The sequence below is a fragment of the Hyla sarda genome, chromosome 10, assembly GCF_029499605.1.
Source record: "Hyla sarda isolate aHylSar1 chromosome 10, aHylSar1.hap1, whole genome shotgun sequence".
Classification (NCBI taxonomy): domain Eukaryota; kingdom Metazoa; phylum Chordata; class Amphibia; order Anura; family Hylidae; genus Hyla; species Hyla sarda.
In genome coordinates, this window is record NC_079198.1 from 82425050 (window position 1) to 82442967 (window position 17918).

The following is a 17918-nucleotide window of genomic DNA, read 5'->3' on the forward strand; positions in this document are numbered from 1 at the left end:
AGATTTATCAAATCCAGTGTAGAGGAAGTGGATCACTTCTTGAATTTTTAGAGACCAGTGAAAAAATGAAAGAAGCTATCTGGTGGCTATGGGCAACTGAACTGCTCTTCCTCGGCACAGGTTTTGATAAACCTCCCCAAAATCCACATCCACAAAATCCATAAAACCATTTGTATTGTATAGTCTGCACAGTATTCTGAATCCTGTCAATAGTCCCTGGCCCTATCTTATATGAAGGATAGCCTTATGCTTATCCCATGCATGCTTTAACTCCTTCACTGTACTTGCAGCTACCACTTCTACAGGAAGGCTATTCCATGCATCCACTACTCTCTCAGTAATTTACTGAAGAAACCTTTTACCCCTCTCTTGATAGTACATGGAACCAGCAGTGGAGGCTTGACTGTTTTATAAATAGGAATATTCATTCTTTTCTTGATGTTTGTGCTGCAATATGGTTAAAAATTTGGAAAACGTACAGCATGTGCTGGAATGCATGCCCCAAAATATTACTTTAAATATAAATATCAATCTCACAAAACTCACTACTACTTCTATATATATTTTTTTATCTTACTTTAGGAACTGGTATCCGACTCAAATCAACATGTCAAATCCGCTCTGGCTTCTGTAATCATGGGATTATCCACAATTTTAGGCAAGGATAATACAATTGAGCACCTTCTACCTCTTTTCTTGGCGCAGCTGAAAGATGAGGTAAGGTTTCCATTTTGCTCTTTTTGTACATAAGTGATACACAGTTATACCGCAGGCTGTCACCCGGCTAATGTTCATTTTTCTTCAACTCCTGTCGTGAGATTTCGGACTTTTCAATGGCTGACCTTCTATTCCCCCTATTCTATCTATGAATACATATAATTGTAGTTATTGCAGCATGTTTTACCGTACTAGCACAGAAGCAAGTGTTCATAATTCCATAATTTCTCTGCAATATAAATGGCCCTTGTGATTTTTTTGTGAAATTGTACACTTCCTAAGTATTTTCTTTTCAACAGTGTCCTGAAGTAAGGCTGAATATTATATCTAACCTGGACTGTGTGAATGAGGTGATTGGAATTCGCCAGCTTTCTCAGTCACTGCTCCCAGCTATTGTGGAGCTGGCAGAAGATACCAAGTGGAGAGTGAGGCTTGCAATCATTGAATATATGCCTCTGCTTGCTGGTCAGCTTGTAAGTATACATATATATGTATTTCCTATTGTATGTTATTTTAATTTACATCTATCAACAGGGCACCAGGCCAAAAATCATTTGGTTGCCTTTGGCTTCAAAGCCTAAAAATATAGATGGCACTTTTAGTTGGCTTATTGGGAAGTCATTATAAATGTACAGTCACACAGGTAGATATAGACTGGCACCCCTTATCCTCAGTATATTCGGGCAATTGGATCAACATTAAAGGGGTACTCCATTGGCCAGGGTTCGGAAGTAAATGTTCCGAACGCTGTTTTCGCACTGCTGGGGTCGGCCACGCCCCTCGTGTCGTCCTGGCCACGCCCCATCAATGCAAGTCTATGGGAGGGGTGTGACGGCCATCACGTCCCCTCCCATAGACTTGCATTGAGGGGCGTGGCTGTGACGGCTAGAAGGGCGTCGCCGACCCCAGCAGCGCGAAAACAACGTTTGGAACATTTACTTCAGAACGCTAGCCAGTGGAGTACCCCTTTAATACACTATCAATGTGCGAAATCCTTGGTGCTCAGCGGCATAAAGAAATATCTTTAAACACTCATTATAAATGTAGTTATTGTGACTATTTATTATGAGTATTTTCCATGTTTTTTTTTTTCTACACTATAAAAGTTATGTTGTGTTCACAGGGTGTGGAGTTTTTTGATGAAAAGCTGAATTCTCTGTGTATGGCTTGGCTGGTTGACCACGGTAAGTGCCTGGCACGTGCCAAGATAACGTTGTTGTGTCTCAGTCTGGCTTCCTGGGGCCTGTGTAATCAGTCAGCAATTCTTTTATCATAATTGGGCCTAGCGGGAACAGTTGACATCACTGTGTTGGTTTGGATTCCACAAAAGTGCATTGATTTTGGCAGTTTTCTGTGACGCTGTGCGGCCAATTGAGATTTGCTTCTAACTCTAATGGCTGGAGACTTCCACTTCTATACTGTTGTACTGAATTATTAAACTTTATAGATAAACCAGGGCCCAAAGTTCTGCCCATAAAGCCCTATGTCTGGCACAGCAGGGCACCATTTATGTGGCAGATTTAACTCTGGCCTGCTTTTAGCTTTCATTCTGATTCAGAGAGAGTTTTTTCGTGACATATTCTACTTTATGTTAGTGGTAAAACTTCATCGATACTTGCATCATTTCTTGATGAAAAAATCAAAAATTTGATGAAAAAATTGAAAATGTTGCATTTTTTTTTTAACTTTGAAGCTCTCTGCTTATCAGGAAAATAGACATTCCAAATAAATTATATATTGATTCACATATACAATATGTCTACTTTGTTTCCATCATAAAGTTGACGTGTTTTTACTTTTGGAAGACATCAGAGGGCTTCAAAGTTCAGCAGCAATTTTCCAGTTTTTCACAAAATTTTCTAAATTCAGAATTTTTCAAGGACCAGTTCTGTTTTGAAGTGTATTTGAAGGGCTTTCATATTAGAAATACCCCATAAATGACCCCATTATAAAAACTGTACCCCCAAAGTATTCAAAATGACATTCAGTAAGTGTGTTAATCCTTTAGGTGTTTCACTGAAATAGCAGAAAAGTGAAGGAGAAAATTCAAAATCTTCATTTTTTACACTCACATGTTCTTGTAAACCCAGTTTTTGAATTTTTACAAGGGGTAAAAGGAGAGAAATCTTCTTAAAATTTTTAACCCAATTTCTCTCGAGTAAGGAAATACCTCATGTGTATGTAAAGTGTTTGGCGGGCTCAGAAGGGAAGGAGCGACACTGGGATTTTGGAGAGTTTTTCTGAAATGGTTTTTGGGGGGCATGTCACATTTAGGAAGCACCTATGATGCTAGGACAGCAAAAAAAAAACATATGGCATACTATTTTGGAAACTACACTTCTCAAGCAACGTTACAAGGGGTACAGTGAGCCTTAACACCCCACAGGTGTTTGACGACTTTTCGTTAAAGTTGTGTGTGTAAATGAATTTTTTTTTTTTTCACTAAAATGCTGCTTTTCCCCCAAATTTTACATTTTTACAAGGGGTAATTATAGAAAATGCCCCCAAAAATTTGTAACCCCATCTCTTCTGAGTATGGAAATACCCCATGTGTGGACGTCAAGGGCACTGTGGGCGAACTACAATGCTCAGAAGGAGTCACATTTGGCTTTTGGAAAGCAAATTTTGATGGTGATTTTTGGGGGGCATGTCCCATTTAGGAAGCCCCTATGGTGCCTGGACAGCAAAAAAAAAACCTCACATGGCATACTATTTTGGAAACTACACCCCTCAAGGAATGTAACAAGGGGTACAGTGAGCCTTAATACCCCACAGGTGTTCAATTTTCAATGTGCACAAATTTTCGTTAAAGTTGGATGTGTAAATGAATTTTTTTTTCACTAAAATGCTGCTTTCTCTATCGGCTCCATTGGGCGACACAGACCTCTAGGAGGTGTGACACTATGGTAATAAAAAAAAGGTCAGCTCCTCCCAGAAGGATATACCTGCCTCCAGGCCCTGAGCTAATCGGTTTTAGCTTAGTGTCTTGCAGGAGGTGGACATGGGCTGGAATTCTCCAGACCAGGTCTTCTGATTTATGGTTTTCCTAGTATAGGGACTTGTTAGTTTTTTATTCCTTTTTCTTTATTGTTTTCAGATGGGGACTCGGGGACTCCGGTTCCCTGTTTCCCCAATGCGAGTAAGGGTGCACAGACATTGCGTATATGCGCTGTTCACCCCCCTCGCCAACGGTCAGCGCCTGGGTTGGTACCTCATGGGTCCGGGTCCCCCTATTCCCCTGCTCGCCTCTCTCGCGCATAGCAGCCAGGCGTGATGCAGGCGACAAAAGCTGACTGAAGACTTCATACAAGACGCCATTAGGTAAGTACATTTCCCTTTTCTCCCTTAGGTGTGGACTTGCAACCTCTGGAGACCCTCAGTTTTTTGGCCCACCTTTTCAGGTTTATGAGGCCGGCTTATACTGGGGCTTGACTTTTATTCTGGGGTGAGCAGTGGCATTCTAGGGGGCATACATTCTATGTTTAAACTGTGTGAATGTGTTTTTTCTACTTCACTGTGTGTGTGTGTGTGGTTTACTGTGCGGCTATGACTGCAGCGCCTCATATGCGGCTGACAGCCGCTGCGCTCGTTCTGGCCGGGTGCACTGAGCGCCGGCTTACTTTCGTTTTCTCCGGCAGCCGCTGCCGGCGTTTGGGCCGCCCGCTCACTTCCCCCCGAGCGCATATGCGGCTGACGTGCGCTCGGGACAAGGAGCGGGCGCCATTACGGCTTCTTCTCGCTCCTCTCATAGCTCCGCCCCCTGGGCTGTCGGAGCTTCCTAGAGGCACAAAGCGGCCTCCAATCAGTGCCGGGGGCGTGAATTTTAATAGGGGCCAATCAGATTGTGCCTCTGCCTCAGGCACGCCCCTTTCTGGCTATTGGCCAGCCCATTTTTTACTCTAGCTGCACAGAGCTGAGTTCTCCTCCCTGCAGCTGCCAGGGGACAGTCTGGAGTGAGAAAGTTCCTGTTCTTTTCTCATTATGTCCGCCCAGAGCTGTTCCTCCCTCTCAACAGATAACCAGAATGTCGGTGTCTTGTTTTGTCTGTAGCACTGTAATGCTAAGATGCCTGGCTCTACTGAGCCCACTTGCTCTGCCTGCTCCCCCTGGTACCCCCGGATGCCCTTTTGGTTCCGGTGGATTCAGCCGCCCCTCCAGGCTGGGTTTCTTCTCTGACCCAGCATATGGCTGACTTGACTCAAGTCTCCCGTTCGGTGGCTGAGACCTCCCGGGAAGTGGCGTCCGCCTTGAAGGGGTCTGCCCTGTGCCTCCTCTGACTCTTCCATTGAGTCTTCAGATAGGCGTGGGCGCTCCTCCCATGGGTCCCGCCCCCCCTCTGTCATCAGGTCACTAACGTCGCTCCTCCAGAGGACGTTCTCTTGAGTCGCCGCTCTGCCACGCCAGAGCCGCGGTCAGGGTCAGCACCCTCCAGGACTGCCTCCACTCATCGCATTCTCCTGGCGAACTGACTGACGAGGTTTCCGAATCGGCAACTGGTACAGTTGAAATGGTGAACTCATTGGTCGCAGCCATAAGAGACACCTTTCACTTAAGAGGACCCAGGAACTTCGGACGTAAATCCTGAAATATCCTTTCATCATGCTAAGCCAGCACCTCAAAGGTTCAGCTCTCACGCTGACTTTGACACCATTCTGGAATCTGCATGGAAACATCCAGACAAGAGTTCCCGGGAATAAAGACTATTCAAGAACCGAGGGATCGCTTTTTTCGATCCAGGGCCCCCCGGTCTCCTTCTCTGGCGAAGCAATTTCGAGAGGCTCTCCAGTCTCTGCTTCCCCAAGGGGTTATCGTTCCCGTTTCCTCCAGGGGGAAAGTTTTTCGGCGTTCCTATTCCATTCTTCTTGTGGTCCCCAAGAAGGACGGTTCTGTACGACCAATCCTAGACCTCAAGCGTCTCAACCGTCATCTTCTCTTCAGCCACTTCCGAATGGAATTTCTCCGTTCGGTAGTGGCCTCCCTAGAACAAGGGGAGTTTCTTCCTTTGGTGGACATCAAGGATGCCTACCTCCATGTGCCAAGATTTCCAGGCCATCATCGCTATCTCCGCTTTGCGGTTCCGGAGGGGCATTTTCAATTCGTAGCCCTCCCCTTTTGCCTGGCTACGGCTCCTCGGGTCGTTACCAAGATCCTTGCGCCAGTGATGGCCCTGTTGCAGTCGAGGGGAGTCTCGGTGATACCCTACCTGGACGACCTTCTCATCAAGGCTCCCACCGGAGCCCAGTCTCTGGAAAATGTGGATGTCACTCTTCACACTCTGGATCGCTTCGGGTGGATGGTCAACCGGAACAAGTCAGTCCTCTCTCCCACCCAGTCTCTGATCTTCTTGGGACTTTACTTCAACACGGCCTTCCCGAATTTGCCTTCCGCCGGTCAACCATCTGACTCTTATGTCAGGAGTCCGTTCCCTTAGGGCTCAGGTCCCAGTTTCCATCCGCACTTGTTTGAAAGTCCTGGGTCGGATGGTGGCGGACATGGAGGCCGTACCCTTTGCCCAGCTTCATTACCGCCCTCTTCACCTGGCGGTTCTTCCTTCGATGGGACAGATCTCCTCTGTTCCTCGATCACAAGATTGTTCTCCCTCCAGAATCCGTCAGTCTCTGCTCTGGTGGCTCCGCTCCCCCCTTTCTTCTTCAGTTGAGGTAATTCTTCCCCTTCACTGGCAGGTAGTTACAACGGATGCCAGTCTGTCGGGCTGGGGCGGTGTGTTCGGGGATTGGACGGTTCAGGGATTCTGGTCTCCCCGAGAAGCCCTTCTTCCTATAAACCAATTGGAACTACGGGCGATTCTTCCTTGTTTTTTTCTTTGGGAGTCTCGGCTTTGGTCCCGTCCTGTCTGCGTCCAGTCGGACAATGCCGTGGCTTACATAAATCGCCAAGGCGGCTCTCGCAGCTCGGCAGCCATGGCCGAGGTGACAAAGATTCCCATCCGGGCGGAAAGCAAGGTTCCGGCCATTTCGGCGTTTATCATTCCGGGGGTCTGCGACCTCTAGGGCATTCCAGACGTGGACCTCTTCGCGTCGGCACAATCGGAAGATCCTTCCTTTTGTGTCCAAGTTCCGGGACCCTCGGGCTCTAGCCGTGGACACCCTAGTGATCCTTGGGCGGGTTGCCCTACCCTACCTGTTCCCTCTCCTTCCGCTCCTTTCCAGAGTTCTGAGGAAGCTCAAAGCGGAGGATGTTTCCGCCATTCTGGTAGCTCCAGATTGGCCCCGAAGGTCGTGGTACGCCGACGTAGTCAGGCTCCTGGATGACTTCCGGACCTGCTCTCACAGGGTCCTCTTTGCCACCCCAATTTACAGTCGCTGCATTTGACGGCGTGGCGGTTGAGACCGCAGTTTTGAGGGCCCGCGGGTTCTCTTTCCAAGTCTTTCTCACCATGCTCAGGGCTCGCAAGCCCTCCTCGGCAAAAATCTACCACTGTACTTGGCGGTCTTATTTTCACTGGTGTGAAGCTCAGGTCCTGTCTCCTGTGATTTTCTCGGTTCCCCGTCTTCTCTCTCCTTTTGCAGTCGGGTTTGGAACTGGGGTTGTCTCTCAGTTCCCTTAAGGGTCAGTTTTCGGCCTTTTCTTTTCCAACGTCCTCTGGCTTCTAATTCTCATGTCCGGACCTTCCTTCAAGGAGTGGCGCATGCTGTCCCTCCTTACCGGTCACCCTCTCCCCCCTTGGGATTTGAACCTGGTTCTGAGTGCCCTCCAGGGTGCACCCTTTGAGCCCCTTAGAGAGGTGTCTCTGCGCCTCCTTTCTTGGAAGGTGGCGTTTCTTGTTGCTATCATCTCCATCCGGAGGGTGTCTGAATTGGCGTTCTCCGTTCTGGTAGTCCACCAGGACAAGGTTATTTTCCGGCCAGATCCTTCCTTCCTTTTTTGCCTAAGGTGGTTTCGGCTTTTCATCTCAATGAGGACGTTGTCCTCCCGTCTTTTTGTTCTGCTCCTTCTCATCCTAAGGAGCGTTTACTCCACAAACTGGATGTGGTTCGGGCTGTTAAATCCTATCTCTCTATTACTACTTCGTTTCGTCAGTGTGATTCCTTTTTCGTCCTCACGGAAGGTCGTCGTAACGGACAACCTACTTCCGAGGCCACCATTTCTCGGTGGATTCGGTCTGCCTTTTTGGAAGTCTATCACTGTAAGGGGAAGATTCCTCCTTTCAGGGTTGTGGCTCATTCTACCCATTCTTTTGGGGGGCATCCTGGGTTCTCCAGAACAGAGCCTCGGCCTCGCAGATTTGCAAGGCGGCTACCTGGTCGTCTTTGCACACTTTCTCAAGGTTCTACAGGGTTCATACCTTTGCATCTGCTGATGCTAGTCTTGGCCGTAAAGTGTTGCAGGCGGTAGTGGAACGGCCATCTGCCTGACTGCTTATCTGCCCACTCAAGGGATGGCTTTGGTACGTCCCACAGTCGGTGTCCCCCAATGGAGCCGATAGAGAAAAGGAGGTTTTTTAACACTTACCGTAAAATCTCTTTCTCGAAGGATCCATTGGGGGACACAGCTCCCGCCCTTTTGGGTTTCTCTTTGGTTCTCTGTACGAGGGTGTGTTCAGTTGTATTTTTTTTTCTTCTGGTTCTCAGACAGTGGGTCTTCTTTGACCTGTCGGTCCTCTCCTATTGCTCTGGAACTAAAACTGATTAGCTCAGGGCCTGGAGGCGGGTATATCCTGCTGGGAGGAGCCGACTTTTTTTTGTTATTATAGTGTCACACCTCCTTGAGACAGCAGCATACACCCAAGGTGTGTGTCCCCCAATGGATCCTTCGAGAAAGAGATTTTACGGTAAGTGTTAAAAAAATCTCCTTTTTCCCTCAAATTTTACATTTTTACAAGCGGTAAAAGGAGAAAATGACCCCTGAAATTTGTAACCCCATTTCTTCTGAGGATTGAAATACCCCATGTGTTGACATCAAGTGCTCTGCTGGCACATTTCAATGTTCAGAAGGGAAGGAGCGCCATTGAGCTTTCGGAGAGTGAATTTGTTTGATATGGAAGTCAGGGGCCATGTGCGTTTACAAAGCGGGGGGGGGGGGGCTTTGGCACCCCCGTGGTGCCAGAACAGTGGACAACCCCCCCCCCCCCCCACATGTGACCCCATTTTGGAAACTACACCCCTCACAGAATTCAATAAAGGGTGCAGTGAGTATTTACACCCCACTGGCGTTTGACAGATCTTTGGAATAGTGGGCTGTGCAAATGAAAAACAAAATTTTCCATTTTCACGGACCACGGTTCCAAAAATCTGTCAGACACCTATGGGGTGTAAATGCTCACTGTACCCCTTATTAAATTCTGTGACTGGTGTAGTTTCCAAAATGGGGTCACATGTGGGGGGGTCCATTGTTCTGGCACTATGGGGGCTTTGTAAACACACGTGGTCTTCAATTTCGGACACATTCTCTCGTCAAAATCCCAATGGCGCTCCCTCTCTTCTGAGCATTGTAGTGCACCTGCAGAGCACTTTACATCCACATATGGGGTATTTTATTACTCAGAAGAAATGGGGTTACAATTTTTGTGGGGCTTTTTTCCTATTTTCCCTTGTGAAAATGAAAAATTTAGGGCAACACCAGCATTTTAGATAAATAAATTTTTTTCATTTTCCCATCCAACTTTAATGAAAATTCTTCAAACACCTGTGGGGTGTTAAGGCTCACTATACCCCTTGTTATGTTCCGTGAGGGGTGTAGTTTCCAAAATGGGGTCACATGTGGATATTTTTTTTTTTTTTTGCGTTTATGTCAAAGCCGCTGTGAAATCAGCCACCCCTGTGCAAATCACCAATTTAGGCTTCAAATATACATAGTGCGCTCTCACTCCTGAGCCTTGTTGTGCGCCCGCAGAGCATTTTACGCCCACGTATGCGGTATTTCCGTAGAAATTGTTACAAATTTTGGGGGTCTTTTTTTGCTTGTGAAAATAAAAAGTATGGGGCAACACCAGCATGTTAGTGTAATTTTTTTTTTTTTTTTTTTTACAATAACAAGCTGGTGTAGCCCCTAACTTTTCCTTTTCATAAGGGGTAAAAGGAGAAAATGCCCCCCATAATTTGTAGTGCAATTTCTCCAGATTACGGAAATACCCCATGTGTGGCCCTAAACTGTTTCCTTGAAATACGACAGGGCTCTGAAGTGAGAGAGCGCCATGCGCATTTGAGGACTAAATTAGGGATTGCATAGGGGTGGACATAGGTGTATTCTACGCCAGTGATTGCAAAACAGAGTAAAAGTAGTAGAGAGTCGGCACTCGTATAGGTGGTGGTGCACGTGGACCAAGGGTGCAAATAGTAGGTAGAAGAAATCCCGGCACTCACGGGATATGCTGAATCATAGTAGTTTATTTATCCATATGCAAGGTAATGCGAGTCGCTATCTTGCATTACCTTGTATATGGATAAATAAACTACTATGATTCAGCATATCCAGTGAGTGCCGGGATTTCTTCTACCTACTAATTGCCAAACAGAGTGCCTCCAGCTGTTGCTAAACTCCCAGCATGCCTGGACAGTAAGTGGCTGTCCAGAAATGCTGGGAGTTGTTGTTTTTGCAACAGCTGGAGGCTCCATTTTGGAAACACTGCCTTACAATAAGTTTTTCATTTTTATTAGGGGGGGGGGGGGGGCAGTGTAAGGGTGTATATGTAGTAGTGTTTTACCCTTTATTATGTGTTGGTGTAGTGTAGTGTTTTTAGGGTACATTCACACAGGCAGAGGCTTACAGTGAGTTTTGAGCTACAGCTGAAAACTAGCTGCATTTCAAACTTGCAGCCAGAAACTTACTGTAAATCAGCCTGTGTGAATGTACCCTGTACATTCACATTGGGGGGGGGGGGGGGGGGGGGGGGCAAAACTACAACTCTCAGCATGCCCTTTGGCTGTCCTTGCATGCTGGGAGTTGTAGTTATGCAACAGCTGGAGGCACACTGTTTGCAAAACACTGAGTTTACTTAGCTCAATGTTTCCCAACCCGTGCGCCTCCGGCTGTGGCAAAACTACAACTCCCAGAATGTACGTTTTTTCAGTACATGCTGGGAGATATAGTTTTGCAACAGCTGGAGGCACACAGGTTGGGAAACACTGAGTTAGGAAACAGACAATGTTTCCCAACCAGTGTGCCTCCAGTTGTTGCAAAACTACAACTCCCAGCATGCAAGGACAGCCGAAGGGCGTGCTAAGAATTGTAGTTATGCAACAACTGGAGGAGAACAGTTTGGAGACCACTGTGTAGTGGTGTCCAAACTGTAGCCCTCCAGATGTTGCAAAACTAAAACTCTCAGCATGCGCAGACTGCCCAGACATGCTGGGAGTTGTAGTTCGGCAACATCTGGAGGGCCAGATGTTACAGAACTACAACTCCCAGCATGCCTGGACTGTCTGGGCATGCAGGGAGTTGTAGTTTTGAAACTTCCAGAAGCAGCAGTGAAGAGCTTCACTGCTGCCTATGATGCTGCAGATGCCGACGCAGTGCCGCCTCCTCCACTTACCAGCCGCCGTGTGCCTCCAGCTGTTGGGAGCCTGCCGCCCGTCCCCACTGCCGCACCGGTACTTGAAAAACGCCGGTAAGTGCCGAAGTCCCAGCCGCAGCTGTCGGTGTCATCTTCCCCTGCTGTTCCCGGACTTCTATGGGCGGGAAGAGCAGCGGAAATTAACTTAACCCCCCCCCCCCCTCCCCCCAGTCAGCTCATTCACTGTGATTGGTCCACAGGGTCCAATCACAGTGATCGCTGACCAGGACCATCGACAGATGGTTCTGGGGGGTGTTGCAGAAGTTGTCCCCTGCTGGAAACAATGGGACTTCTGCCAGTTAACCCGTGCGATGCCGCGCATCGCCGGGTTAACTGAATGACATCAATTGACGGCGGAATGCGCGAAGGAACTTCTCAATCCGCCGTCAATTGACGTGTTTCTGCGGGAAGGGGTTAAAGCTTTGTTTTGTGTTTGTCACTTTTAAATCTATATGACATTTTTTATTTTTATGAATCCTGGTGTAGGGGACAATAAAATCTTTTCATATGTCTTGGCTTTACTTAGTAAATATAATAAAATTCAATAATTGGTCAGAAGAGTTTTTAGGTAAATCCAAGGGAATGGGCTATTCTATGAGTCCAATAATAATCAGTCAGTTTTGCAGTCCCTTTCAAAATAGTGAAAGCGGTTTTCTAGGACCCTTTTTTTTTTTTTTTTTTTTTTTTTTTGTGATTGCTTATCTTCAAGTTTTAGGCCACAGTGAGTCCCTTCTAGTCTGTCTCCTATGTTAACACATCAGAAGCTCTGGCAATAGGGCTGTCCTGAAAGTAAACCCAAAAATACAATCAGAAGCAAATTCGAAAAATCATGGGGCAGGGGAATAAGTTTTAAAGTAGTGGAGAACCCACTTCAAGTACTTCTATACACTTTTTAGCCAAATTTTAAGCCACTAAATGAATACCTGTCCATTTTCTAATTAATCCAATCGTGTTTTATAGGGTTGAAAATTAGTCTTGTATGCAGAATAATCAGTTTCTGTTAAATCATATTTCAAGTACCATTTTTAAGACCTCACTTCCTTTACTATTGGCTTGGAGTTGGAGCCCACACACTTTAAGATTGTTATAGAATTTTATTAGGTTTATTCCTATATACATGTACTTGTAAAAGACCTAGAAGTATTGCTTAGACGTCAATGAGCAGTACATTATTAGCACACTGGAACAATTGGAAAGACAGGATAAAGATGCGTCTATAATTTTTTACTGATTTTTACTGCTGAACACAGTCTACACATTATTTATTTAATACAAGAGGTAAAACATGTATGTGATTTCCTTTCAGTTTATGCAATCCGAGAAGCAGCCACAAACAATTTAATGAAGCTGGTGGAAAAGTTTGGTGCAGAGTGGGCCCAAAATACTATTGTCCCGAAGGTCCTGGCTATGGCAAATGATCCCAACTACCTGCATCGAATGACAACTCTGTTCTGTGTTAATGTATGTATTCTGCACTAGTGATCTTGTCACTGGATTACTGCTTCATTTAGACAGGTTGTGTGGGTGCAAATGTATTTTGAGTCCTCCTATTTTCTTTACAGGCGCTGTCTGAAGCATGTGGAAAAGACATCACCACTAAACTGATGCTGCCTATTGTATTAAAGATGGCGGCTGATCAGGTGGCTAATGTTCGTTTCAATGTAGCCAAATCACTACAAAGGATAGGACCTGTCCTGGATAGCAAGTATGTGTTTCTGTTGAATAAACCTAAAATACAGGATTGTCTTGAATGATGTCTTCAAGTGAAATTATGATTGTAAGGGTAGGGTCACACGTAGAAAATTTGATGCAAGTACACTGCAAAATTGCATCGGACCTCCAGCGAGTTCTTTTGTGTGAAATACGCACCTTCATTATTTAGCAGCATATTTAATGCTATATATTTTCTCCCGACACCTTGCCAGCTGTTTGTGTGTTCTTTGTTTTAATAAGGTAATTCACTCGCGACGATTGCAAAATTCAGTAAAATACTCCAATTCTACTACTGAAGTGAGTTGAGCTTCCAGTTCCATTCACCATGTAATGCAGGTGCCTCAACTTTGCGGATCAGCTGATCATCAGTGGCTTTGGCACCTTACTGATCACGTATAGATGGCCTGTCCTCTAGCTGAGCGATCAATGAAACCCCAGCAAATTTATTTAACCCCTTAAGGACTCAGCCCATTTGGGCCTTAAGGACTCAGCCAATTTTATTTTTACGTTTTCATTTTTTCCTCCTCGCCTTCAAAAAATCTTAACTTTTATATTTTCATCCAGACTAGTATGAGGGCTTGTTTTTTGCGTGACCAGTTGTCCGTTGTAATGCCTGTATGTAATGCCTGAATGTAATCACTCACTTTACCATAAAATGTATGCTGCAACCAAAAAAAAATACTATTTGTGTGGGGAAATTAAAAAGAAAACCGCAATTTAGCAAATTTTGGAAAGTTTCGTTTTCACTCCATACAATTTATGGTAAAAATGACGTGTTCTTTATTCTTTGGGTCAATATGATTAAAATGATACCCATGATAACATACTTTTCTATTACTGTTGCGCTTAATAAAAAAATCGCAAACTGTTTTACCAAATTAGTACATTTAAAATCCCCCTATTTTGAAGGCCTATAACATTTTCATTTTTCTGTATAAGCGGTGGTATGAGGGCTCATTTTTTGTGCGGTCACCTGTACTTTTTGATACCATATTTGCTTATATAAAACTTTTAATAAATTTTTTATAAAAAAAAAATTTGGAATAAAATGTTATAACAAAGCAGCTATTTTGGCCTTTTTTTTTTTACGTTCACGCCATTCACCGTACGGTATCATTAACATTTTATTTTAATAGTTTGGATATTTACGCACGCGGCAATACCAGAAATGTATATAAAATATTTTTTTTATCACTGCATCTGAGGGGTTATTGGCAGACATCCGTGCGATCGCGGACGTCCGCCATTACTGGCGGGTCCCTGGCTGCTGTCAGCAGCCGGGACCTGCCGCGCATGACCCTAGCATCGCTCTGATGCTCGCAGTTATGTATAGGACGTAAATGTATGTCCTGGTGTTTTACGTACCAGAACGTACATTTACATCCGACATCGTTAAGGGGTTAAAGGAATCTGTCAGTTGTATTTGCAACCACTGGATAGCTGATGTGGTATAAAACCAAACTGTACCTTTCCTGGAGTTAGAGGTGGTTGTTAAACTCATACAGTTGCCTTTATATTTCATAGACAAGTATCAAGAAGGGAGAATAAAGCTGCTTAAAGGGGTACTCCGGTGCTTAGACATCTTATCCCCTATCCAAAGGATAGGGGATAATATGCCTGATCGCGGGAGTCCCGCCGCTGGGGACCCCCGTGATCTTGCACGCGGCACCCGGTTTATAATCAGTCCCCGGAGCGTGTTCGCTCCGGGTCTGATCACCGGCGACCACCGGGCCGACAGCGTGTGATGTCACGCCTCCGCCCCCTTGTGACGTGACGCTCCGCCCCTCAATTCAAGCCTACGGGAGGGGGCGTGATAGATGTCATAGATGTCTTCCTGTCAGCTCCCAGCCCCTTCTTGAATAACGTTTTAAGGCCCTGTATATCAGTTAATGTTTGCAGCTCTTAGAGCTAGCAGATTCCCATTAATTTTAATACTGTTATCCTGCACTCACCTTTGTCATATTGAGTTTGTTCTATGTTCTCTTCTTCTTTACTTCACTGAAAGAATTAAGTATGTCTGGCCTATGCTGAAGTTTGTCTTTTATTACACATCCCTGACTTATAGGTAGTAATGGGTAATTAGAAGAAATGCACACAGATTGAAAAGTTTTAATTAAACTAAATATCACTGAACTCTACGTGTGTGTGTGTGTGTGTGTGTGTGTGTGTGTGTGTATATATATATATATATATATATATATAACAGTCTTATATTCATAAATATAAATTCTGTCATAAAAATTATTAGCTATAAATAAAAAGCAAACTTTGATGTTCTGTGCTCATTGCAGTACATTACAATCAGATGTCAAGGCTGTACTTCAGAAACTGGGCCAGGATGAAGATATGGATGTGAAATATTTTGCCCAGGAAGCCATGACTGGTAAGTTGTTTTGTATGAATTAATGTTATATGTACTGACAGGGTGCCACTTCATCATTTGCCATATATTTTAAATGTTCAGTTTATGAAATATTTTATTCAAAATTGATACTTGTGTACTTAAATGGGCGTTGTCAGATACAAAAACTTTTTATATGTTGTAAAGTAGGGATCGACCGATATTGATTTTTTTAGAGCCGATACCGATAATCTGTGACCTTTCAGGCCCATAGCCGATAACTTATACCAATATTCCGAATTCATACTAGTGAGCTAAACTAAAAGTGTAATAAAAAAATAAAGGTGCTAGACACATAAAAATGAGATGTACATGGTCAGGATTAGCTACTGACTGATATATTAAAAAAATGTTTTTGTTGGATCTGACGGTTACGCTTTAAGATTGATAGTTAATATTGCCTTGTACATATTATTGAAGGCGAGCTCACAAAGCAGTTGGCAGTCGCATTTGTAAACATTTAGCCCCATGTATGAAGTATAAATAAAATGCGTTGGTTTTACCTATAGCAACCAGTATGTTCCATATTCTAGTGAACGTCTGAAAACTGAACTCTACTATGAGTAACAAGGAAAAACTTTGCTGTAAGACAAGAAGGACATTGTGCTCCAGTACATGGCATAATTTGATTCTGTTCTGTAAAATTAGCTATAGTGTAGTCATTGTGTTGTAGAGGACAAAGACTTGGGAGATTCTTCAGAATCAGAGTAAAGGTGGAACAGTTGATCGTTGCCTTATTCCAGCTCTCCATCTTTTTTGGAGGTCCTCTGGACTGTTAAAGCGGCACCCACTGGGTCTGTGGGCAACTGCTTTACCTTTTTGATAAGCACCCCCACCCAAAATATTTTTAGCATGTTTAGGTGGATGTACTATTAGGTGGATAGTCTTCCTGAATTTACTTTCTTCTTTAGTTCTTCTCCTTTCCTTATGATTAACAATTTTTCCTTGTTTCTGTTGGTATTTGTTCCTCTTTAATTGTTGCCTTACCCTCTTTGACCATTACTTTTAGCCCTGACTTGCACTACAGATTTTTATTGTATCTATTCTTTTTTCTGCAGTCCTTTCCTTGGCATAAGAAGAAGTTGCAGACAACCCGTCCCCTTATTGTATGTTGAGTATGTAGTAGAATGATGTTTTGAACCTCTGCGGAACAACCTTTCAAGACCTCACAGGACAAATGGCAACTACTGTTGGAAGGCCACATTCCCTGCATATGTGCCTCTTCTAAAAGACTTCTTTTTTTTCTATGTTATTTATACATTTTCAGTCTCATTATTTTTATTTGCAGTACAAAAGGAGTCTTACTTGTTCGTGGTGAGGGTCAGTATATTCTTGGCTATTGGTGTTTTTGAGTTGGGGACCTGATGAAACTCTTTTCAGAGAGCAGTGTTCAGAGCTAGATGTGGGATTAACACATGACACTGATGTAGAAGTTAAAGGGGTACACTCTCTGCTGACACCTGATGCCCGTATCAGGAACTGTCCAGAGCAGGAGAAAATCCCCATAGCAAACCTATGCTGCACTGGACAGTTCCTGAGATGGACAGAGGTGTCTGCAGAGAGCACTGTGGTCTGACAGAAAAGAAATTCAAAAAGAAAATAATTTCCTCTACCATACAGCTGCTAAAAAGTGCTGGAAGGGTAAATATTTTTTAATAGAAGTAATATACAAATCTGTTAAACTTTCTAGGATCAGTTCATTTAAAAAAAGAAAAAACTAATAATTTTCCACCGGAGTACCCCTTTAAAGGGGTAGTCCAGTGGTGAAAAACGTATCCCCTATTCTAAGGATAGGGGATAAGTTTCAGATCGTGGGGGTCCGATGGCTGGGGGCCCCGGCTCGCTGGCCAGAGAGCGCGTGTTGACCACCTCACGAAGCTGCGACTGACACGCCCCTCAATACAACTCTATGGCAGAGCCGGAGATTGCCGAAGGCAGCGCTCCGGCTCTGCCATAGAGTTGTATTGAGGGGGTGTGTCGGCCGCCGCTTCGTTGCGGTGATCAACATGCCCCCTTCCCGCGGGCTGTCGTGGCCCTGTACAGGAGATCGTGGGGGGTCTGACCGCTGGGGCTTAGGATAGGAGATAACCAGTGGTGAAAAACTTATCTCCTTTAAGCTTTGTCAGAGGTGAGGCTATTCTAGAAGTGGGTGAAGGGGAGACCCAGGAAGTTAAAGCGCAATTATACCCCCCACATTAATACCATGATAGTATAGATGATGATACGTGTAATGCAGATGTACTTTTGGCTGCTCTTTATCACCAGGAAAATGGTTTTATCGTGCGGTCAGCAACTGTCGGATAGGCGTGGCTGGGGATCGTAATGCCCCGCCTCCGCCACGCCTATCCCCTGTAAGTGAGCACGGGACCACTGTGGGATTGACACACAGGTCCCCACCCCCGATGTCCATGATGTGCAGTCCGGCGTGACTCCACTGAGCCTATACATATTATGTGCACCTTTATGTTATATGATATACAGGGCCCGTACTCCTCTTCTCCTGGTGCTGGAGACGCGCTGCTTCTGCTTTCACTATAGGCACAGAGTTCGCTCCCTGCCTCTAGCACTGCGCAG

General features: G+C 44.9%; 1 protein-coding gene across 1 annotated transcript in view; it reads left to right on the plus strand.

Moving 5' to 3' along the window:
• The window catches only part of PPP2R1B (protein phosphatase 2 scaffold subunit Abeta), a 61382-nt gene extending 43738 nt beyond the window's left edge, over positions 1-17644 (plus strand). Inside the window, 7 exon segments of the mRNA XM_056543097.1 lie at positions 583-717; positions 1017-1190; positions 1841-1901; positions 12537-12691; positions 12793-12935; positions 15235-15326; positions 16403-17644. Of these exon segments, the coding sequence (XP_056399072.1) occupies positions 583-717; positions 1017-1190; positions 1841-1901; positions 12537-12691; positions 12793-12935; positions 15235-15326; positions 16403-16419 (777 nt within the window). The 3' untranslated portion in view covers positions 16420-17644.
• Positions 17645-17918: the final 274 nt, after the last annotated feature.